The sequence below is a fragment of the Staurois parvus genome, unplaced genomic scaffold (genome assembly GCF_062004578.1).
Source record: "Staurois parvus isolate SC_StPar_1 unplaced genomic scaffold, SC_StPar_1.0 ptg000439l, whole genome shotgun sequence".
NCBI classification, from domain to species: domain Eukaryota; kingdom Metazoa; phylum Chordata; class Amphibia; order Anura; family Ranidae; genus Staurois; species Staurois parvus.
The window spans coordinates 1,378,302-1,402,518 of NW_028318235.1; the positions used below are offsets into that span (position 1 = coordinate 1,378,302).

At 40.2% G+C, this 24,217-nt stretch overlaps 2 protein-coding genes across 9 annotated transcripts in view; both read left to right on the plus strand.

The window, feature by feature from the left end:
* SEMA6B (semaphorin 6B) overlaps positions 1-24,217 on the plus strand; it is a 1,127,599-nt gene that overhangs the window by 1,088,003 nt on the left and 15,379 nt on the right. For all 8 annotated transcript variants that reach the window (XM_089687856.1, XM_089687855.1, XM_089687854.1 and 5 more), the window contains one exon: positions 7,804-7,953. In XM_089687856.1, the coding sequence (XP_089543982.1) occupies positions 7,804-7,953 (150 nt within the window). The remainder of the gene's footprint in view (positions 1-7,803; positions 7,954-24,217) is intronic.
* Positions 2,956-7,068, plus strand: LOC149454031 (uncharacterized). The gene is given in 1 exon segment (XM_089687853.1): positions 2,956-7,068. A coding segment is annotated over 1 exon segment (2,718 nt). The 5' UTR covers positions 2,956-3,511; the 3' UTR covers positions 6,230-7,068.

Below are 24,217 nucleotides of genomic sequence, written 5' to 3' on the forward strand. Positions count from 1 at the left end.
TAGGTATGAAAATACCAATTCCATCTAATGCAACAGTATGCACAGTTGTAGGTTTCAATGGAAAAGGTGATGTTCAAGCTAAAAAATGTAAAAATGTGTCTTTTGAAATACCAGGATTTTTGCAAACGGAAATAGACTTTTGGTATTGTCAAGGATCAGAGAACATCATTGGTGCTGATGTTTTGTCTCAAAGAGGGTGGATACTTGATTTAGCCAATGGCATTGTTTGGCAAGGCTCTGCTAATCGTAAGCCTATGGTAATTGACCCAGCAGATTATTGTGAAGTCGGTAGCATCTGTTTGACAGAAGCAATTGATGCTGACTATAAATGGCCAGATACTGGAGATAATTTGGAATTGAAACAGTTAGTACAACTACACAAAAAACTGTGGAGGCAAGGTAAAAATGAAGCTGGACTGTTCAAAAATATTGAAGTTAATATTCAAGGCAAAGACCATCCCCCATTAAAACAATACAAGTTGCCGGCAGAATCTGATGAACCTGTATCAGTAATCATACAAGAATTTTTGGAACAGGGTATCATCAGGAAAGCCAATTCAGTTACTAATAATCCTTTGTGGGTAGTGGCAAAGCGTGATGACCCTAGTGCATATAGATTATTGATAGATCTAAGAATGCTAAACAAATACACTCCAAGTTGTACACCCATTGTGGCAGAAACTCCAGACATCATGTCACAAATAAATGCCAATGCGAAAGTGTTCTCTGTACTTGACATTGCAAATGGATATTTTAGTATTAAATTGGCTGAGAGTTGCCAATACAAGTTTTCATTTGTCCACAGAAATGTGCAATATTGTCTCAAACGTCTTCCAAAAGGATATCATTCTGCTAAGTATATATTACATCAGGCATTAGCAAAAGTTTTGTCTAAATTTTCTAGACCTGATTGTTTAATACAATATGTGGATAATATCTTCCTTATGACGGATTCTGAAACTGAACACAGGACTCTCTTAGCAGAATTGTTTACACTTCTGCAAGATGAAGGTCTCAAGCTGAATACACGCAAAGTTCAGCTCATGAAAAATGAAGTAAAATTTCTTGGAGTTCTGATTGGTCCAGGAAAGAGACAGCCTTTACAGGAAAGAATTGAGTCTATTGCGTCACTTCCTGTACCAACAACATTCAAAGCACTGAGACAGTTTTTGGGTTTGGTAAATTTCTCTAGAGATTTTATCGAATCATTTGCAGAAAAAGCCAAACCATTGTATGATTTGTTGAAGTACAATGAGGAAAATGTATTTGGTCCCTGGACAGAAATACAGCAAAAAGCTTTTGAGATGTTGAAAAATGATTTGCAAACAGCTCCAGCTTTGGCTACTGTTGATAAGCAAGCACCATTTGCTTTGCAAGTGCATGCTTCAGAAACTGCAATCTCAGCTGTTTTGATTCAAAAACAGGGAGGAGTCTGGAGAAGTCTTGGATACTTCTCACGTCTTCTTACCCCAGTAGAGAGAGGTTTTGATGATTGTGTCAGACAACTTGTGGGAGTACATTATGCAGTAAAAGCAACAGAGCATATTGTAGGATTCAACAAAATTATTCTACAAACTCCACATAGCACATTGAAGTTTCTTTTTGAGCAAAATGTTCCGGGAGTTTCCAACCAAAGATTTTCTCAATGGTTGTTGGCTCTATCACCTAAGCAAATACAGGTTGAACATAATGCCAAGTATGTCCTACCTCAGTTGATGGAATACAACGGGTTAGAACATGAATGTCTATGTGAAGTCCAAGAAACTTCCTCTCCTCTTTTCCGTAGAGAGGCAGAGAAAATTGATGAACCTGTATTTGTTGATGGTTCTAGATACTGTATGTCAGGTAATTATTACAGTGGATATTCAATTTGGTATCCAGAGCGTAATTATTCCATACAGCACAAATTGCCAGGACATTTTTCAGCTCAAAGGGCAGAACTTGAAGCAGTAAAAACTGTGTTGACATTAGACAAGGAAGAGAACAGAAGTCCATTAGTGATCTACAGTGACAGTTCATATGTTGTACGTTCCCTGACAGATTATTTACCAATTTGGAAACGTAGAGGTTTTGTAGATGCATCTAACAAAGTCCTAGTGCACAAAGAGACACTTGAATCAATTTTTAAGCTAGCAGAGAAAAATCCTTTTGCCTATGCAATTGTAAAAATTCCATCTCATAGGAAGGACAATGATGAGATGAGTGTAGGCAATAGAACAGCTGATCTCTTAGCAAAGGAAGCAGCTTTACACGGAGTACCAGTGATTCAGTCTGAACCAGTCTCAGTTAATGTTGTTAGGAAGACAGACACACAGATTCCCTCCTTTGCAGAAGAACAGAAAAGGGATCCATCTCTTTCTGCTTCTCAGGTTGATCCAAAATTTCCCTTTGTATATGAATACGGAATTTTGTTTCATGACTTACACGGGTTTCTGCGTCCTGTTATACCGCAGCATCTACAGGTAGAATTTACAAAATACAATCACGAAAGCCTAGGTCACATAGGTAAACAAAGATTGCTTGAAATACTCAAGGAAAAATTTTACTGGGACAAAATGGAAGAAACAGTAGACAGTGTAGTTCAATCTTGTCTAATCTGTGCTCAAGTGAATCCTCGACCAAAGGGTCAAAAACCTCCATTACAAAGAACTCCTCCAGCAGATGGACCATAGAACTAGACTATATAGGACCGTTACCTACAGGTAAAAATGGGTACAGGTATGCTTTAGTTGTAGTTGATGTTTTTTCTAAATGGATTGAAATCTTGCCTGTTCGCAAAGATGATGCATTAACAACTGCTAAAATGCTAATTAATCATGTTTTTCCAGTCTGGGGTATACCAACAAACCTCAGTAGTGACAGAGGAACCCACTTCACAGGTAAAATTATGCAGGCAATGTGTAAAATCTTGGGTATACAACAGAGATTTCATGTGCCCTATCATCCACAAATTGCAGGTATTGTGGAAAGAATGAATAGGACTGTCAAATCAAGGATTGCAAAAATGTTATTAGACAGAGGAAATACTTGGGTTGATGCTGTACCATTGGTTCTGATGAGTGTCAGAAGTACAACATCTTCTGCAACACAGTATTCTCCTTTTGAGTTAATGACAGGAAGGAAAATGCGTATTGTTTTTCCCCATGAACCGTTCTTGTCAACGCCGCAAAAAGAGGCAATAGAAAAAACAAAGTGGTTACAGATGTTGCAAGACAATCTGAACACTATTGTACCACATGCAGCTACTCGCATGCAAAAAATGGTTCCTCCACATTCTTCTAAGTTCGAAAAAGGAGGACAAGTAATGGTAAAAACTTTCAGAAAAACTGGACCATGGCAAAGCAACTGGGAAGGTCCATTTGATATTTTGGATGTTCAAGGAGTAATGGTACAAGTGCAAAGACCTCTTAATTCAGTAAAAAATGCGCGCAGACAACAAACAATGTGGGTGCACAGTGACCAATGCAAATTGTTTATACCGAGATAATGATACTGCATTTCTTTTGCAGACATGGATTTCAAAAATCCGGAAGAAACAAAGCATCGCAGATTCCAGAGAAAAATAAACATTGCAACAAAAGAACATAAGGAAAATCAAAGCAGTAGAAAGAAAAGACTTATCACAGGATTGATCTTTTTCTTAGTGACAATGACAATATTAGTAATCTACAACATAAACTTTTCCAGCAATGCAGAAGTTAACAAGACTGAAGCCCTACATAAGAAAGACACTACACTTATTAGGAACAAAAGATTTTTTCCTAAAGACAGTAACATTAATACAGCTGAAGACTTGCTAGGATATATGTGCATAGGTTATGGTAGAACTTGTTGTTCGGAATTGTATTTCGTTCATAATAATGATATTGAAGTTAGAGCTAAAATAGAGTCTAAATCAAAATTTGTTAAAATGCAAGGATCTTATAGGATCAATAACGAAACTAGTAACTTTGAATGTAATTTATCAGATATGGGATACTGGTTAATAGTTTTAAAGGGAAATGAACCTACTATTTGGTCAGGAGATATTTCCATAGACATGTTAAATACTGGAAAAATAGGAAGTTCTAAAACAGATATTTGGTATCAATTACAAAGTTATTCACACTTTCTTGATCCTGAACATTTGAATATAAATGGTAATGAAAAAGAGGACATAGTGAAAATATGGGATTTCCAAGTGACAAGAGCTTTGGTTCAAACTAAAGTCAAAGTAATTGTTACTGTGGTAGATTTGATTGTCCCAGAGATAAAAATATCTCCTCAATCATTAAGACTTGTAGAAGGAAAGGATAATCTGAATTTGATGTGTAGTATACAAATACACCTACCTCAAAATTCATTATTAACTTGGAAAAGGAATGGTGAATTTTTGGGAAGTTTTCTTCATGATAAAACTGATGTTATCCATAAAAGTATTTTTGGTAATTTGAACTGGGATAATGATAACTTTGTGTATCATCAAAACACTATATCTATTAATGATACAGGTATATATGAATGCTGCATATTAATAGAAAATTATCCAAAGAAATGTGTAAATACAAATGTAATTGTACTATCCCCTAAAAGAACACAGTGTACGGATAAGAAATTTATTCCAGCCAGTCCCTTCCAAATTAACCATTTCCAAACCAGACTTCTGTTGAGAGAAGGAAAGTTTGTTATTATATTGTGGAACTTTAACATTTCAGAATGGAAAATCTCAACAAGGTTTCCACAATGTAAAGAACATCTGGTTAACATGGAATTAGGTATTGAAAGATGGTTTGGTACTGATATTAGGAATCCTCACAGGAATAAACGTGGTATAGTTGAAGGTATTTTAGGAGGAATAGGTACTATTGGTAGTATTACAAATAGCATGGACATTAGTACATTAAAGTCTGATCTCGAGACAGCCGGTTTAGTGGGAAGCAATAGTATTAAAGTACAAAGAAACTTGAATCAAATATTGGAAAATATGGTGATTAAAACAGCCAATATTATGGGTCCATCTATATTACATTTAGAAAATATTACTCTTAATTTAATGTCAAGTGAACAGCATTCCCATATAGCCAGAGCATGTTTAGAAATTCAGATGGAATATTCCACAAATTTTAAAATAATAGCTCAAGCTTTTCAAAGTGGAATAACTCCTATAGGTATTGTACAAAATTTACCAAGAGAGTATGTATATGCCATAAACCATACTGATCTGTGGGTAAATAAGTGGATTGGATGTTATCAGAACATATGTTATAGTTCTTCAATGATTCCTGTAGCAGGAAAAGAACAAATATTGGTTCCAATCACTGTCTTGGGATTACCAGTTAGCAACACACAGTTACTATATTATCATCTGCAATATACAGATTTTGCATTTACTGATAATAATTTTGAGTTAGAACAATTAGATCTGTCTTCATGTTTACAATTTCAGTCTAAAGTTATTTGTCTACCTAATCAAGACAAAGGTATATTTCATTCTTGTTACCATAACCATACTCTATGTTCAGCAAGGATAGAAAAGGTTAAAACCACTTCTGAGTTAATCTCAATTGTAGATAAAAAGAAAGTTTGTTTTCAAGTTATGTCTAACTCAGAAAGGGTTCAATCTTTCTTCTCTTCTTGTACACATACAGAAAACTTAAGTCGAGGTTTGTTCTGTATAGAAGGAGATATTTCAGCAATAAGTGTTAATGGGATGAGAATGAATTTAACAAACATGCTTATGAAAAATATAAGTGCTCTTCCCATACAGTACAATATATCTCAAGTGGATGAATTCCCATGGAGAGATTGGGCAAATGTTATTCAAAAAGATGAAGGTTTACTGATAGCTTTATCAGATGAACTCCAAAAAGCAGAAATATTATTTAAACATGAACAAGGGAGTTTAAAAGATATAGAACATGAATGGTCTCAATTTTCAGGTCATTCTTGGTGGTCAAAATTTAAACGTACTGTATCAATGTTGGGAAAAACTTCAATTGCATCTGCAGCAGGAAATATTTTATTACATCCTGTAATAATTATTTTTATTATTATCATATTATGTATTATATTTCAATTATGTTTGATGTGTAAAATGAACAGTTTCTATAAGTGAATTAGAAGTGAAATTAGGAAAGGAGATAATCTATTACAAAATATACTTCAGAGAAAAATACTTTCTGGTTATGCTGACTCAGTTACAAATAATGATACATTTGAGATTACTAAATCAAAACCTGAGTGTTTGTGATATAAATGATGTGTGCTTGTTATAAATTAATATGAATTTCATATTTCAGAGGGGAATGTAATATTAATTTTTAATATCCAAACTTTAATTCGGTCTTTAGTAGTTCTGAAATATATGATGGCAGAAAATACCCTCTTAATTGGATGTGAATGTGAGGTTTTGCATTTCAGTGGTCAGATGTGAATTATTTGTGTCTGAGCTAAAGGTAATCAGCAGAGGTTTAAATTAATGTTTTCTTTTAAAATACTCTATGTAACAGTATACCATATTGTGAATTCCTATAATGAGTCTGAGAGTTTAAATTGTAGGCATAAATCATGGATTTCGACAGTTGTATGTAACATAAGAACTCCAGAGACCTTCTTTCAGAGCCTGCATGTCAATCATGATAATGACTTGGTGGTTTGAATAGGAACACATGTCTTTAGTTAAGCTGGGAGTGACTATGGGAGTGTGTAAGGAGCCCGCGAATTTGAAACAAAGCTTAATGGGAGGACCTAATTTCTCATGCATTTTAAGTATGCAGCTTTTCAAAGAACGAGGTTCAGTTTCTCCTACCTTCTATACACTACACTTCATTCAGACATACCTACACTTCAGATACTTACACAAAGACAGCACATGGCAAGAGGTTAACATTGAACAAAGGAAGAAACTAGGCCTGAAAATCTTCTATTTAAGCTATTCAAAGGAACTACATTTTCTTCTAATATTCAAGGAACAAGCAACTTATATTCTTTATTTTTATTTCATTTTAAGCTACATATATCTGAATTTACTGTTTTATTGACTTTGTATTTTTGGTGTGTGATCAAATAAAGTCACACTGCTTATACTGACCTGGCTTCCATAAGGATTTCTTCCCACAACCATCTACAAGAACCTAGAAATATTAATAGAGTTTTTTCATAACTCTGGAAATCTAACACTGTTCACTGGAGGTGATTGCATGCCATGCCAAGCACTGAAAACTTTATGAACTTTATTTAGAAGATTAAAAAATTGTTTGGACTTTATTTAAATATTTTGTGTTTGGTATAAGATGCACTACATCATAAGTACCGCTAAAACACACAGACCTTGACAAAAAAAAGAAGGAAATTTTGCAGCGACAAAATTAGTAATACCAATATCAATCTAGGACACAGTTTTACTTGATCCTCTGGTCTCCTGACAAACGGCGCTCCCCTATGCACCAGCAGTGGACTGTTCCTCAGTGTCCCTATGTCTAATACAGAGCTATGGTCCCTTGATGATGTCAGGAACCTTAGGCTGCTGGAGCACAGGGAAGCAGAGGCAGGTTCTGGACTGGCAACACAGAGGAGCCTGCAGAAGTGGTAAGTAAAACTGCTTTTCCAAGTCTCTTTGCCATACACAAACAGTAAAACCCTTGTTGTGTGGGTACAGCCCTGCTTCAGGTTTCCTGGAGTTCATCTTTAAATATAGATTTAAAAAAAAAAGCTCACACTTACTACTATTGCAATCTTTTCTAGCATTCTAGCTATACTAAATTATAGGCTTATAATTGCATTGATTGGTTTACATTTATATTTTATTGATTTACTTGTCTGCAGGCCAGGCTGTTGTGTTGACCCCTCCATGAACTATAATTCTTCACGTAATCTCCCTGATGAAGTGTTGAGTTTTGTCAAGTTGCACCCCTTGGTGGAGGATTCTTTTCCCCCTCTTGGAAGCTCCCCTTGGATTACCAGGACATTGGCAAGGTAAGAAAATATCCAAAGACAAGTACAGACTACAATTAGATAGATTTTAGTTATGATGCCTTTTGATTAGTATTACAGTTACCTCTCTGAAAATGCAAAAACCATGTCTCTGCATACTGAAGTAAATTGGTTAGAAACCTAGGGAGTTCAGACTGGGTGTAGGATGAAAAGAAATGCATAAGCAGAGATTAAAATGAGTTGATATACACTGATTAGTCATAAGTTTATGACCACTGACCGCTGAATAACACTTACAATGGCATCTGTACGTCGGTGGGATATATTAGGAAGCAAATAAACATATTGTCCGTGAAGTTGATGTGTCTAAAGCAAAGAAAATGGGTATCACCGTTTGTTTATAGGGCTGCAGAACTGTACACTGGTTAGGGTGCCCATGCTGACCAGCGTCTGCATCCACAGCTACCAGCGTCTGCAATGGGCATGTGAGCATCAGAACTTGACCACAGAGAATTGGAAGAAGGTGGCCTAGTCTGATGAATCATGTTTTCTTTTATATCATGTGGACAGCCAGGGGTGTGTCCATTGCTTATTAAGGAAGAGATAGCACCAGGATGCACTATGGGAAGAAGGCATTGCGGCGGGGTTGTTGGGCAATGTTCTGATAGGAAAACCTTGGGTCCTGTCATTTGTGAATGCTGCTTGGCACGTACCACCTACCTAAATGTTGCTGACAAAGTACACCCCTTTGTTTCCACAATGTTTGCAGCAATAATGTAGTGGGCTCCTTCAGCAGTTTAATGCATCCTGCCACATTGAAAAATTGCTTCAAGAATGGTTAGTGCTTCAAGAATGGTTTTGAGGAACACGATGACTTAGCCTCCAAATTCTCCCAATTTCAACCCAAAGTGTTTGATGCTCATTTAAAGTGGTTGTAAAGTATGTAAGGTCAAACCGTACAAATCCCCAATCAAATGAAGTCACAAAGCTGCAAGTATATACTGTAAGAGGATATCGTCTCTTAAAAGGCTAATTCAAATGGATACTGCGCTAAGTGAACACTTAAAACTTTATGAGCACTACGGAAACCTTTACACCTCTGAAAAATTGTCAAAAATTGAAAATAAAACACTGTAATAGTTAAACTAAATACGTGCATACATATGCCCTTTGAAGACCCTTAACCCTCTGAAGGGCGATCAAAATTTGAAAAAAAATTGAATAAACAGAGTACAATAATCATAAATATGTGTGGTCAAATTAACCTATGAGCACTATGAAGACCCTCACACCTCTGAAGAGTGATCGAGGTTGAAGATATGTCAAATCTCAATGTGCAAAAAATTCACCTCAAATATACATAAAGGTTAGTAGAAAAACCATATAAACTTATTGTTTTTTTGTTTTTCTACTAACCTTTATGTATATTTTAGGTGAATTTTTTGCACATTGAGATTTGACCTATCCTCAACCTCGATCATTCTTCAGAGGTGTGAGGGTCTTCATAGGGCTCATAGATAATGTATGATATTTAGGTTAATTTGACCACACATCACTGTTTCTTACACGTGTTTATGATTATTGTAGTCCGTGTATTCAATTCTTTTTCAAATTTTGACCGCCCTTCAGAGGGGTGAGGGTCTTCATAGGGCATATGTATGCACGTATTTAGTTTAACTATTACAGTGTTTTATTTTCAATTTTTGATCATTTTTCAAAGGTGTGAAGTTTTCAATAGAGCTCATAAAGTTTTAAGGGTTTACCTAGTGCAGTATCCATTTGAAAGTGGTTGCAAAGGCTGAAGGTTTTTCACCTTCATGCATGAAGGTAAAAAACCTTCCGTGTGCAGCAGTGCTCCCAGCCCCCTCAATATTCACCTGAGCCCCATCAAGATCCAGCAATGTGAATGATAGCCTCGGCTGTTATGGGTCTTTGCCTCTTTATTGGCTGAGACAGCAAGTCACAGCCCGTCAGCCAACGAGAAGATAGAGGCCAATCTGTGACTCCGTGTGTGAATGGACACATGGCGCAGTGGGTGCCCCCAAAGCAAGCTGCTTGCTGTGGGGGTACCCGACAGACAGGAGGAGCCAGGAGAGCCTACGGGGGACCTGAGAAGAGGAGGATCCAGGCTGCTCTGTGCACACAGCAGGTAAGTATAGCATGTTTGTTATTTTACAAAAAAAAAAAAAACCTTTAATCTACCGGCTCTGTATTGCTCTTGGATTTTAAAAAGAGATATTTTTTACACCTTTAAGTTGAGGGCCGGACAATAAAGGTGACACCTAAGGTGGAGGTCTCACGTGGGGACTACATACACTGCTCAAAAAAAATTAAAGGAACATTCTTTAATCAGAGTATAACATCAAGTCAATTAAACTCCTGGGATATTGATCTGGTCAGTTAAGTAGCAGAGAGGTTTGTTAATCAGTTTCAGCTGCTTTGGTGTTAATGAAATTGTGCACTAGATGGGCAATAATGAGATGACCTACAAAAGCAGGAACGGTTTTACAGGTGGAGGCCACTAACATTTTTTCCCTACTCATTTTTTCTGACTGGTTTTCACTTGTTTTGCATTTGGCTTGGATCAGTGTCACTACTGCTAGCCTGAGGCAATGCCTGGACCCTACAGAGGTTGCACAGGCAGTCCTACTCCTCCAGGATGGCACATCAATACGTGCCATTGCCAGAAGATTTGCTATGTCTCCCAGCACAGTCTCAAGAGCGTGGAGGAGATTCCAGGACATTCTAGGAGAGCTGGACAGGGCCTTAGAAAGTCCTTAACCCATTGGCAGGTCCCGTATCTGCTCCTTTATGAAAGGAGGAACAGGATGAGCACTGCCAGAGTCCTACAAAATGACCTCCAGCAGGCTACTAGTGTGAATGTCTCTGACCAGACAATCAGAAACAGACTTTATGAAGGTGGCCTGAGGGCCCGACATCCTCTAGTGGGCCCTGTGCTCAATGCCCCGCACCATAGAGCTCGATTGGCATTTGCATTGAACACCAGAATTGGCAGGTCCGCCACTGGCGCCCTGTGCTTTTCACAGATGAGAGCAGGTTCACACTGAGCACATGGCACAGACGCAAAAGGGTCTGTAGAAGCCATGGAGAACATTATACTGCCTTGTAACATCGTTCAGCATGACTGTTTTGGTGGTGGGTCAGTGGTGGTCTGGGAAGGCATATCCATGCAAACATCTACAGGCTAGACAATGGCACCCTGACTGCCATTAGGTATCGGAATTGTCAGACCCTACGCTGGTGCAGCAGGTCCTGGGTTCCTCCTGGTGCACAGCAATGCCCAGCCTCATGTGGCAAGAGTATGCAGTCAGTTCCTGGAGGATGAAGGAATTGATACCATTGAATGGCCCCCGTGTTCACTTGACCTAAACCGAATAGAACACCTCTGGGACATTATGTTTTGATCCATCTGAACCAAGAAGCTGGACATTGACTGTATTTCTTTGCATATGCAGTTTACCATTTGTTTCGTCACCATAAAGAGGTTTGAAGGTTTCCTGTAGAGTTTTATGTTAGTATGGATGATGTAAGGAAGTAATTCAATAAATGCCAGCAATCTTAAGACTTTGCCATTTCTGTTGAACGGGGGGCTCTGTGACTGTGAAAGATAGGTCAGCTGTAGGTCACCAGCTGGAATATATGATAAGCCAATGTCCATCTGAGCATACAGTTAGGTCTATATATATATTTGGACACAGGCACAATTTTAGTTTTTTTCAGGTGTTTACCAAAACATATTCAAGCTATAGTTATATCATGGCTATGGGCTGAAAGTGTACACTCTCAGATTTAATTTGACGGTGTGTACATCCAAATTGGAGGAAGGGTTTAGGAATTACAGCTCTTAAGAGTAGCCATACCCCCTTTTTCAAGGGACCAAAAGTAATTGGACAATTGAATATATTCATAAATAAAATATTCATTTTTAATATTTTGTTGAGATTCCTTTACTGGCAATGACTGCCTGAAGTCTGGAACCCATGGACATTACCAAAGACTGGGTTTCCTCCTTTCTGATGCTTTGCCAGGCTCTAACTGCAGCTGCCTTCAGTTGTTCTTTGTTTGTGGGTCTTTCTGCCTTTAGTTTTGCTTTCAGCAAGTGAAATGCATGCTCAATTTGGTTGAGATCAGGTGACTGACTCGGCCATTGCAGAATATTCCGCTTCTTTTCCTTCAAAAGCTCCTGGGTTGCTTTTGCAGTGTGTTTGGATCATTGTCCAGTTGCTGTACTGTGAAGCGCCGTCCAATCAACTTTGCTGCATTTGGCTGAAAAAGTAAAATGCAGAATTCATCCGGCTGTTTCTGTCTTCTGTCACATCAGTAAACACCAATGACACAGTGCCACTGGAAGCCATACATGCCCATACACTGCCTCCACCATGTTTTACAAATGACGTTGTGTGCTTTGGATCATGAGCTGTTCCAAGCTTTTTCCACATTTTTTCTTCTTTTCATTCTGGTACAGATTAATCTTAGTTTCATCTGTCCAAAGAATGCTTTTCCAGAACTGGTCTGGCTTTTTTAGATTTTTTTGGGCAAAATCTAATCTCGCTTTTCTATTCTTTCTTGTGTTGAACCCTCTGTATTTGCTCTTGTGAAGTCTTCCCTTGGTTGTAGACTTTGACAATTCTCCACCTCCTGGAGAATGTCCTTCACTTGTCTGGATGTTGTGAATGGGTTTTTCTTTACCATAGAGAGGATCCTGCGATCATCCACCACTGTTGTCTTCTATGGATGTCCATGCCTTTTTATGTTGCTGAGCCTCACCAGTGCGTTCTTTCCTCAAAATGTACCAAACTGTTGATTTGCCCACTCCTAATGTTGCTGCTATCTCTGTGATGAATTTGTTTAATTTTTGAAGCCTTACAAGGCCCAGCTATTACTGTTCACATTCAGTCACAGGTCTGAGCTTTCAAACTGTGAGCTCAGAGCATCAGAGGAGATAAAGTGCATGCAACGAGGTTTGAATCGGAGAAAGTGTTTACTCCTGTAATGGTGAAGGTGAACAGTAAAAGCTGGGCCTCACTTTGCAACATCCTGGAAGTTTTCAGGCTTCATGTGGTACATAAATGCTTATCTACATAGGCATTCTTTGGTAACAGCGAACTAACCCTTTAAGTGCTTCTGCAGCAGCTTTGACCCACCCTCCCAGCTTTGATCCACCAATCCCAGACCAACGTCTTGTATCAGCAGTTTGTATCACACAGTTTGTGTATGAGATTGTATCACATAGTTTGTGTGGCTGTGTTGATTTTCAGTCTTCCTCTCCAGTTTCCACAGAGTAACCACACTGCCCCAATCCTGGTGCCAACAACCTCCACTTCTTTCCAGACTTTTCAGTAGAAACCCCTTTGGGGACTCCTCCCCCAGGTTCATTGGAGTCTGTAGTTCATACAGAAAAAACCCAAAGAAAAGGATATAGCACCTCAAAGGCTAATCAGCAGTATAAATATAATTTATTAAGGACATAAAAAGTGTATACAACACATATCATATCATCATACAATACATGTACCCCCCACCAATCCTCCCTCCCAGGACAACCCCAGCACTCCCACAATCCACCCCTCCAATCCCCAAACCAGAGCACCCAAAAGGCTACCCTCCACCCCTCCCTATAATTCCTACAGTTCCCCTATCCTGTGAGAGTGGAAATAGATCCCCAGAAGTCCCTCTGATGCAGTGCCTGGAACTATGTGGTGAGGACATATATGTGGTAAGTGTGGAAAAGTTCCAAATGATGCTGAGTATCCTATCACAGCAAGAGGGGAGAGCAACAAAACGGCAACCTCAGTTCCCCAAGTGTATATAATGCAGCTCGTAGTTATTGAAGGTATGCCACTAAGCTCTATCTCCTCAGTCCATATACAAAACCTTCAAGATGGTCATCTGACAGGCACAAACCAGGTCCAGCCTTCCAGTGATGGGTAGCTGACTGACTCTAAGCCACAATGTATAATCTTGTACCAGTACAATGAAAAGGTGAAGAGTAGCGTAGCAGCGGTCCATACAAGTGCTCTCAATAACCGAATGTTACTGTGTCCATCAGTAGTAATGTCCAAGATGGCACATGCTCACAGACTGGGCTAGAGAGGCGGCGTGCACTCCAGCATCTCTCCAGGGGATCACACTAGGAGGATGTGATCCCTTCTGCCTACATGTTTAGCCCTTCCCACTGACCGGGGCTTCATCAGGATATAGATAGGGATTGGAGTTTATCCCCATCTCCTCTTCTTTCTGATAATGACAACTGAAAGAGAGCTACACATTTAATACCTTCCAAGGATGAATTATGATATTGTTCAAAGTGGATGGCTATTGGGGACTTCATCTTTACTAGTAATGGTCGCTAAATGTTCCCTTATGGATAATTCCTAAGAAGTAGGAGAAATTGCTCTAATATAGATGATTATCATGTTGAGAGCCAAGAACTAAGAAAGGTTCCATGTGAGAGGATACCCTAGGTAAGTAATAGAGGAAGGCAGAGAGCGAGCATTAAAACAAAATAGGACACATTTATTGCAAAATAGAAAACGCAAAAAGAAATCACAGCAAGACAAAATAGGGCTAGTTACCAGATATGGAACACACTGGAGTCAGTTAGAATTTGTGCTTTACAAGCACTGGCACATTCTAACATTAGCTAGGAGAATTATGAACATAATAGGGAAGAGGCTCTGGAGGCAAAGAGAGCCTACGGACCTAGGTGATACCTTGGTTCGTAGTGAATACAGGGTGGGAATGTGGTGAAGAAGTGTATAGACAACATAATAACGAATTGTGTTACGGAAGATGTGCCAATAACCCCTTCCCCGCACTTGTCACTGAAATCAATTACAAGCTTGAGAGTGTTTGAAGTGGGATTGATTGGGGAAAAAAGGAACAGAACTACCTAAATACAGAGGAATATAATATTCCTACATTTTATGTCACCCTAAAGGTCCATAAGAATCTAACCCGACCACCTATTGTATCAGGGGTGGGTGGACCCACTGAACGCCTGGGACAATATGTGCATAGAAGAATTAAACATGCCCTGGATACAGGGCATCTCATGAGTAAATCAACAGATTTTAAGGTACCAGCAGATTGTTTACTGGCGAGGGTGGACGTGGAATCATATACGTCCATCCCCCGCCAGATATGAATCCAGGCCTTTTCAGATAGGAATTCAAGTCCACATGATGAATTCTTGGTGGAATTGTTGGATTTTATTCTCCACATTAACTTCTTTATGTTTGAGGGTTTACCGTCAGATTCCTATCTGGGAGTTGCGATGGGTGCATGCTTACATTTAGGCTGGTGGGAGAGAATTGTTGTGTATGAGAATCCAAGATACCATAATAATGTAGTTATGTGGGTTCACTACGTGGATGATGTGCTGATGGCATGGAGAGGGTCATTGGAAGAATTCCAGTTATTTATAGAACTAAAATTATAAAAATATTTTCCTAACATATAAATCTTAGATTTGAAAATAAGAAAAGTAGGAGAGAAAATAGAGACCGCCACTTTTCGTAAACCGACGGAGGGCTCTCATGGTAGATGTGTTATTTTAGTGCGTCCACGGGTTTGGTAGTCCACTTTAATTTAATAGAGAGCAAAAATTCATAAATGAATGACTTCCCACTCAGAGCATCTTCTCCAACTTCAGCAGAAATACACACACCTGGCTCATAAGCTCACTCAAACTCAATTGCAGTATCATGCTGCTCCACGCACCAGTCTCTATGACCATGTTGTCCAGCTCTTGTAGACAGCTCCCTACTGCACAGTCCGCCTATGGATTGAGGTCCTCCTGACACCCCAATAGGAGCTGACCTGTCTCCTGGCTGGGACCCTTGGACCAAGGGATAAAACCTTCCGTCTCCCACACTGGGAGCTGTCTCCAACTGGGAGCTCTGAGCTATTCTCAGACCTGAGCTCACTGCGCAGCTAGGTACTCAGCCAGACTGCAGGAGTCTACCAAAACCTGGACACATGATTGAATGTTCCAATCAAACTGCAGAATCCACAGCTTTCTCTGCCCAGAAACACTAGAATGGAATATCGTATTCATCCTAAATGCAAATCCTGTGTCACATTTTCCTATCTTTCTCTGCCCAGAAACACTAGAATGGAATGTCGCATTCATCCTAAATGTGAATCCTGTGTCACATTTTCCTATCTTTTCACAGTGACAGTCTCGTCCTGTCACAATAGGAAGAACCAATTTTGCAATAATAAAATTAGGGAATTGGAAATAACACAATTTATCCACTGCTTCTCTACATATGTAGTCAGTTTGACTTGCTATCTGTCTTGTAGAGTAAGATTTGGAGAACACAAGAGTGAATAAAAAAAAAACAGACAGTGTCCCTCACAACTTGTAGATTATTATAATAGTTAGTCAATCAAATGTTAGTGTTTCGGGTAGATATCAACCCTAATATTGTCATTAATTGTATGTATGTTGGGAACTTTACTTTACTTTGTAATACATATTCCTATATATTAGAAACCTTGTATAAGAAACCTGTAATTTTTTTCTTCCCAACCTGTGTTCTGTAAAAACTCACTACCATTGCAGCAGGTGTAAAACCATCCAACAGTGTCTTTACTTTTCTTCCTGTGATGTGTCCTTAGCAAGGGACACTGGGAGATGGGGGGATGGCAGAAGCCTGCATAGGTGGTGTATGAGACAGTAAAACTTTAACGTTCCATTGATGTTCAGAGGGAAACTTTGTTACTACCCACTCACTAATGCAATTTTAAAGTATTTCCCTGGGCACTAATGCAAATTTAAAGCTTTTAACTGAAGAACACTGCAAGGTTAAATGCTTTCATTGAACACCAATGTTTTGCACTGAACACCAATGGAAAGTTACTGTTGCCATTGAACACCAGTTCAAATTAAGTGTTGTTTGTGGTCCAGCGAGCGCTAAAATAATAAAATATAAGCAGCTGATACACTAAAAGGAAACCTTAAAACCTCTCAAGTATATAAAATTGTGAAAAGTGCAGTGCTAATAAACACTATATAGACTGGGTCTGAGGCTGACCACAACCTCAAATAAAATAAGTATAATCAATGATAAAGTCCAAAATTAATGTCCAATTCTGATGACATGTAATAAATATTAAATCGGTGACATCGTTACTCCCAGTGAGGCACAGACTGGGTATCGTGCAGGAAATATAAGAAATGCGCACTCACCAGATGCGCAATAAAAAAGCGCAATAATTAAACCAGAGGTCCCCTCTTGTCCTGTAGAAGGTGCAGCTCACATTGGGCAGGCTCTCTCACAGTAATGGCACCTTTAGAGGTCTTCTCTGGTGGGGGCTGCGGTGGGGGTCAGCACAAATGAATCACTCTCCTCTGGTCCTCAGAGGTAGTCACCATAGGATCCTGGGGGATTAAATGCTCGATGTGGAGCAGAAAATAGTGGCCATAGTGTAGTAGGTCAAAATCTCAAATGTTTATTAATGAGTCAGAGTAGTGAACATACATAAAAGAACTTAGAGGCCTTCGCCAATGTAAAGTAGATGTAAGGCATACAGCGAAAAAACTGTTCAAGTCACTAACGAGCTGGATAGTTATGGGGGCCACCGGACCTCCTTGATCCGGTGGCGCGACGTCTCAGGCGTATGTGGCTCCTCCTTGACGCATTTCGCACACTTAGTGCATTTTCAAAAGGGGTGATGGCATCACCCCTTTTGAAATTACCTTTCCTTTTCAATCTGCAGCGCTGTAAATTTCTGTAAAATACAATACAATATGGCTATCTGGAGGCATTCTTGTACATAGATGTTGTACAGAACACCCCCTGAAAATGTAATTTCCTGCTTGTGTGATTGGCTCACTGTTTTTGCCAGACGTCTGCACTACAAGTCAGCTTTTTGGCATCCCCTGCAACAAAAAATTTATTTTTGGTGAGATTTCCAAAGGGAAATTTGATCTAAAAGGATGTCAGTTTCTTTATTAGAGCCCTGCAGGTGCAGCAGCTGTTTGATAATTATAAAAACCACTCCTATACAGATTCACTTTGCACCCATGTCCATACCTTAACAAACTGCATTCTGTAAGTACCACACTTCTGAACTCTGCAAATTGTATGTAGAACACTCCTGGCATTTAATGCCCCTTTAAGACAATCCCACTCATAGTGCAATGTGGCCACCATTTGCATGCTAGGGCTTTTTTTCTCAGAAAATAAGAGCAGAAACTCACAGCTCTCAAACACCCCTCCCAATGGAGAAGGTGGGGGTTTGGTTGTGTTCCTGCACCTATTTTCTAAGAAAAAAAAGCCCTAGCGTGCATAATTATCTTCATTAATCAGTTAGTTTAGTGCATTACCAGCACCAAAGTCTGCAATGTTCTTTGTGGAAGTCTGTTGTGTGGAGTTGGTTTTGTTAGTAGTGTGACAGATCCGACGTCTGGCATTCTTAGGCCCTGAAAACTCACTTTTGCCAATGCATGTGATGGGAGCTGTTTAAGTTGTGCTCCTTATTTAAGCAAGCATGTCCTTTTCTCCATGCTGCAAGCTCAGAACCCCAACAAGTCTTCACACCAATCTATACAGTGAACCTCAGTGTGATGCTTCTTACTTAATTCATGACTTTCTAAGGGCCCTACCTCTCCCATTACTTAAGGAAGCTCATGGAACAGCCCTTTACCTGTTCAGAAATCCAAAAAGATCACACAAACATAGGACGCCAGGCCCTGATGTTCACCCTAATAATTATAAAAGATTTTCTGAACAGCTGGCTCTGCCTCCTTGCTTTCTGATCACAATGTCCTCAGTGTTTTCTCTTCCCATTCACTGATCACATGGCCTCCTAGTGTCATTTCCACCTGCTCCTGCTCACCGATCACTTGGCCCTCGGCGTCCTCACTACCTGCTCCTGGTCACATGTTACAAGTACCTGCTCCTGGTCACATGTTACAAGTACCTGCTCCTGGTCACTGGTAACACAGCCCCAACGTCCTCACCTCCTGCTCTCGTTCACTAAACACAAAGCCCTTGGTGTCCTCTCATCAATCTTGCTGAACATTCAACTCTGCTCCTGCTCTCTCAGCTCCCAGTGTCCTCTCCTCCTGATCCTGCTCCCTAGTGTTTTCTTCTTACGCTCAAGCCTTTCTGGTTAGAGGCCATGCCTGCTAACATAGTGACCCATCCTTACATAATTCCAGTCAAGGTGGTGATTACCTGGAATCTGTCGCTGAATAGCCTGTGAGAGCTTGCGTTCCAACTGCAATCTAGACAGTGCTCCCTCTCCTACCGGCAGTTAACTGGCTGATTGAGCAGATCCACATTTGAGATTTGTTGATCTAATCGGTAATGCAGTGAGTGGATAATTTTATTTATTTTTCTTTTGATAATATGGTTCACACTCTCTCTTGGTTTATATTGTTTAGGTATACTCAGGACCTGATTTAGAGGAGCAGCAGCCATCTTTTTAGGTGGTGTTTAACTGGACTTTTATTTGGACCTTGATTGAACTTCTACATCAAATTCCCATCTACCTCACCATGCCCTACCAATCTTCAATTTATCCAGCAGTGCTATAGCTAAAATATTACTAATAATTACTAATGTGGTGAGCGCAGTTTTTTTTCTTTTTTTTACAGCTTCTACTCCTGTTCACTCATCACAAGTCCCCGATGTCCTCTCCTCTTGCTCACTCATCATGTGGCCCCTCCTCCTGCTCACATGGCCCTCTGTGTACTTATTATTCCCAATACACCAGTAATAGAAGCAGACCCAGAGTGAGGTGAGATGTAGTCATCTCACCTCACTCTGGGTCTGCATCTTCAAGTGGCATTGCATCTTTAATATATCCCTTCTCCTGCTGAGATAGATTTGATTCCCTAGGCCAGATGGGTACCTACATACATGTACATATGCTGTCAAGTCAGTTCTTTGTAAGCACATTTTTATCTTTGTCCATTTACTGGCTTTTCAGTGAAGTGAGATTCACTTGAACAGTTTGTGGTGTCAGCTATGCAAAGTACAAATAGTTATTTTGACAGGTATAGACATGTCATGGTGTAAAAATGTGTTTTTTTTTTTTTGTTACCCAGGCAGGGGCTCTTATACAGAGGAAACTGGCTTTTCAGTCTTCAGAGGTTGGTAAAGCCTTGCTTGTTGTTTGGGACTTTGTAAAGAATTTTTAGGGATGAAGTCTCTAATCCTAGGTTTTGCAGACAACTAGCATACTAACTGTGCAGGTGTATACAGGGCTTTTCTTTAGACTATGGCTCAACCCTGATGGACAGAAGAGATCACATCCCATGAGGCAGGAGGACGCCACCTAGGAGACAGGTGGGAGCAAGTGCAGCATGAGCTTCAAGATGTGTGCCTTGAGTTTTTAGGAGAAGGGTGTGAGTTTGTGCATTGAGTTTTTGTGAGGAGACAGATAAGGGCCTGGGTAAATCTTAAAGGGAATTTTGTGCCGAGTGTGTCAGAGAAGATATCATTTAAGGATGCAGTGACCTAAATATAAGTTCACCTTTAGTATACTTGTTATATAATACCCCCGGCTGCATTTGCAAGTGGGAGACGCTGATGCTAAGCTGCATTGGTGTCAAACCTAATTTCATTGTGGGTTTCATCAGCGTTATGGTTGCATTATGGTTGCCCTCGAAGGGCCAGTTGTATCTGTAAGGCTAGATGTCCAGAGCCACCCCATCAGACATGTCAAATGTCAAGAGTACCCCCCCCACCACAATGCACCCCCTTTACCTGCAGCACCAGCCAGGAAGAAGCTGGGAGTGGAGCTGGGAAGCAGAAAGTGAAGGGCCTGTAGATGTACTAGAGTAGGGCTGCCGGCTGCTGAAACAAGCTGGGGGGCAGAGACAAGGGGGGTGCCGTAGCTGCAGGAGAGTTATGAGGGCCATATGAAATGGCCTGGCAGGCCGTGTGTTTGACACATGTGTGAATGGGAGACACTGAAAATGAGTTGGGAGGCACTGAACGCGCTGTTCCTGGTGAGAAGGAGCAGAACAGCAGCCTAAGGGATTTGAGGCCTGTGTGATTGGTGTGAGGAAGCTATGAGAAGGAAGAGGGATTGCTGGGCTTCAGGAGTCTGTGCAAGGATGCTGCGGGACTGTGAGAAGTAACCAGAGGTCTGAGAGTAGCTGGACACTATGGTGTTGATTTACATTTGGAGAATGCAAAATCTGGTGCAGCTGTGCATAGTAGCCAATCAGCTTCTAACTTCAGCTTGTTTAATTAAGCTTTGACAAAAAAAACCAAAACAAAACTGGAAGCTGATTTTTAGGTTTCTGGTTTTCTGGTTTCTAGGCAGAGCTGCACCAGATTTTGCACTCTCCAGTTTTAGTAAGTCGACCCCTGTAAGTGCTGACAATACCCAGCTGGCAAGCGACTGCTGTTATGCAGAGTTCAGCCTTTTTTTTTTAGCCGCTGGTAGAAAGAGTGCTGTCAGGGCTGCAGGTGGAACGCAAGCTCTGACAGACTGCTCGTTGGCTACTTCCAGGTACTGAGAGTGTGATGAGTACTGAAGTACTGGGGCACTATGAGAAGAAGGGTACTGTGAGTACTGTAGCCTTGTGACTGGGATTTGTGAGTACTGAGGTATTATTACTGGTGTATTGGGAATAATAAGTAAACAGAGGGCCACGTGAGCAGGAGGAGAGGTCACATGATGAGTGAGCAGGAGGAGAGGACATCGGGGACTTGCGATGAGTGAACAGTATAGCAGCTGTAAAGAAAAAAAAAAACGACTGCGCTTACCACATTAGTAATATTTTAAGCTATAGCGCTGCTGGATAAATTGAAGATTGGTAGGGCACGGTGAGGTACTGTAGATGGCAATTTGATGTAGAAGTTCAATCAAAGTCCAAATAAAAGTCCAGGTAAACGTCACTTAAAAAGATGGCTGCTGCTCCTCTAAATCAGGTCCTGAGTATACCTAATGAACATAAATAAATATAAACAAGAGAGGGTGCCTCAAAAAGAAAAAAATGAATAAAATGATCCACTCACTGTATTACAGATTAGATCAACAAATCTCAAATGTGGAGCTGCTCAATCATGCAGAGTTCAGCCAGTTAGCTGCTGGTAGGAGAGGGAGCACTGTCCAGACTGCAGATGGAATGCAAGCCTATTCAGCAACAGCTTCCAGGTAATCACCACCTAGACTGGAATTGTGCAATGATGGGTCACTATGTCAAGCCAGAGAAGCTTGAGCATAAGAAGAAAACACTAGGGAGCAGGATCAGGAGGAGAGGACACTGGGGGCTGAGAGAGCAGGAGCAGAGTTGAGTGCTCAGCAAGATAGAACAGAGGACACCAAGGGCTTTGTGTTTAGTGAACGAGAGCAGGAGGTGAGGACATTGGGGCTGTGTTACCAGTGGGCAAGTAACATGACCAGAAGCAGGTAGTGAGGATGCCGAGGGCCAAGTGATCGGTGAGCAGGAGCAGGTGGAAATGACACTAGGGGGCCATGTGATCAGTGAGTGGGAGCAAGAAGAGAGAACACCGAGAGCATTGTGATCAGTGTTCAGAAAGCAAGGAGGCAGAGCCAGCTGTTCAGAAAATCTAATATAATAATTATATAATAATTATTAGGGTGAACATCAGGGCCTGTTTGTGTGATCGTTTTGGACTTCTGAACAGGTAAAAGGCTGTTCCATGAGCTTCCTTCCTGGGAGAGGTAGAAAGTCATGAATTGAGTAAGAAGCATTACCTTGAGGTTGACTGTATAGATTGGTGTGAAAATTATGTAATTCTTGGAGAATTTTTGGGGGATTTTGAGAAACCCCGGAAGTCTAAATTTTGGAAGAGCTAATTGAGAATGTCTGGGAATATTTTTTGCCAATAAAGAATCAGGTCTGTCTCGCCAAGTGCAATTTTTTTCTGCTTTTTCTGCTTTCTGCTAGATGGGCCTGCTCCAGCTTGTATTGGGAGTCAGGGAAACCTGAATATTTCCTGGATTTGGCAGAAATCATCTTGTCACGAGCTTTTTTAAGTCTGGACAACAGTTGAATAAAGAAACCTCCAACAGAAACCTTACCAAATAATGAGACCTCCTGTACAAGGATGGTCACATGCGCTTGTTTAGATTTAAAACCGGGATGCCGTTGGATCACAGACACAATTTTTCCTTACTTTACTCCGGAAAAATTTGTATAGAATTATGTATATAAAGAGGAAACTCTCAGTTTAGTAAGAGCAGACTTCCAATTTTAATAAAGAACCTCAGCAGCCTGGTTGGATGGCCGAGTCGAGTGAGGCAAATTAAAAGGAAAATTAGACCTGTAAGTAAATCTGGGTATCTCTACATTTTATTTAAGGCAAACTACCTTATGCTGATGGCTCCTTATGCTGAGGCTCACCATGGCCTCTTGACAATCAATAGTGCCGTTCATATTCGGTTTCCCTCTGGAATTACCAGGAAAGTAGTTAGTACTACATCTAGAAGAAGTACTAGAAGACCAAGATTCCCTGGCTCCTGCAAGGAGAAACTTTACGTTCCTCATTATTGCAACCTGGGGTGGGATAGGAGGGAGAACCTCTGTCTCCTATGCCTTTATTCACTGCATCCCTCTGATCCCTGGTAATTTAGGGATTCTGTGGCCTTTGGTTGAAAATTGGATTGGACCCTAAAAAAAGAATTAAGGTCCTGGGCTGCAATATACTTGTCTAACAGATTAGATATTTGTTCTAATTGAGCCTCAATTGGACTCCTTGATCTGTCAGAATTGGGTTGGTGAATCCTGTAAACCTCTGGCTCAGATTGACTGGACATATCACAATCAGGTTCTATTCTGATGTGGACCATCACTCACCCTTTGTGTTACTTGGTTTTCCCTAGGATCCATTCCATATTTACTTGTGGGGATCCCTGGTACCTAGTTGCCTGAGTCCTTCTGTCAGTTCTCTGTTCCCCACTGCTGAAACACTCCCTGTGTCCCTCACGCCGCTGGAACAAGCATGACTGAATTTGCTCCAGCAGGGGAAAAAAATTCCTTCCTGATCCCCCAAGAGGCAATCGGATATTACTTGGATCAAAATTTATGACGAAAAACTACTTGTTTGCAAAATCAGAAACTAAGAAAAATGCACCTTTTTTTCAAAGTGTTTTTTTTTAGTTTATTAAAGTGATTATTAAAGAAAGATCTATTTTCTTAAAAAAAAAATACTAAAAATTTCATATGGGTACAGTGTTGCATGACTGAGTAATTATCATTCAAAGTGCTATAAGTAGAGCTATTCACCCTGAGGTCAACACAGAGGACAAGGGGGTACTCTTTACGTCTGGAGGAAAAGAAATTTAATCT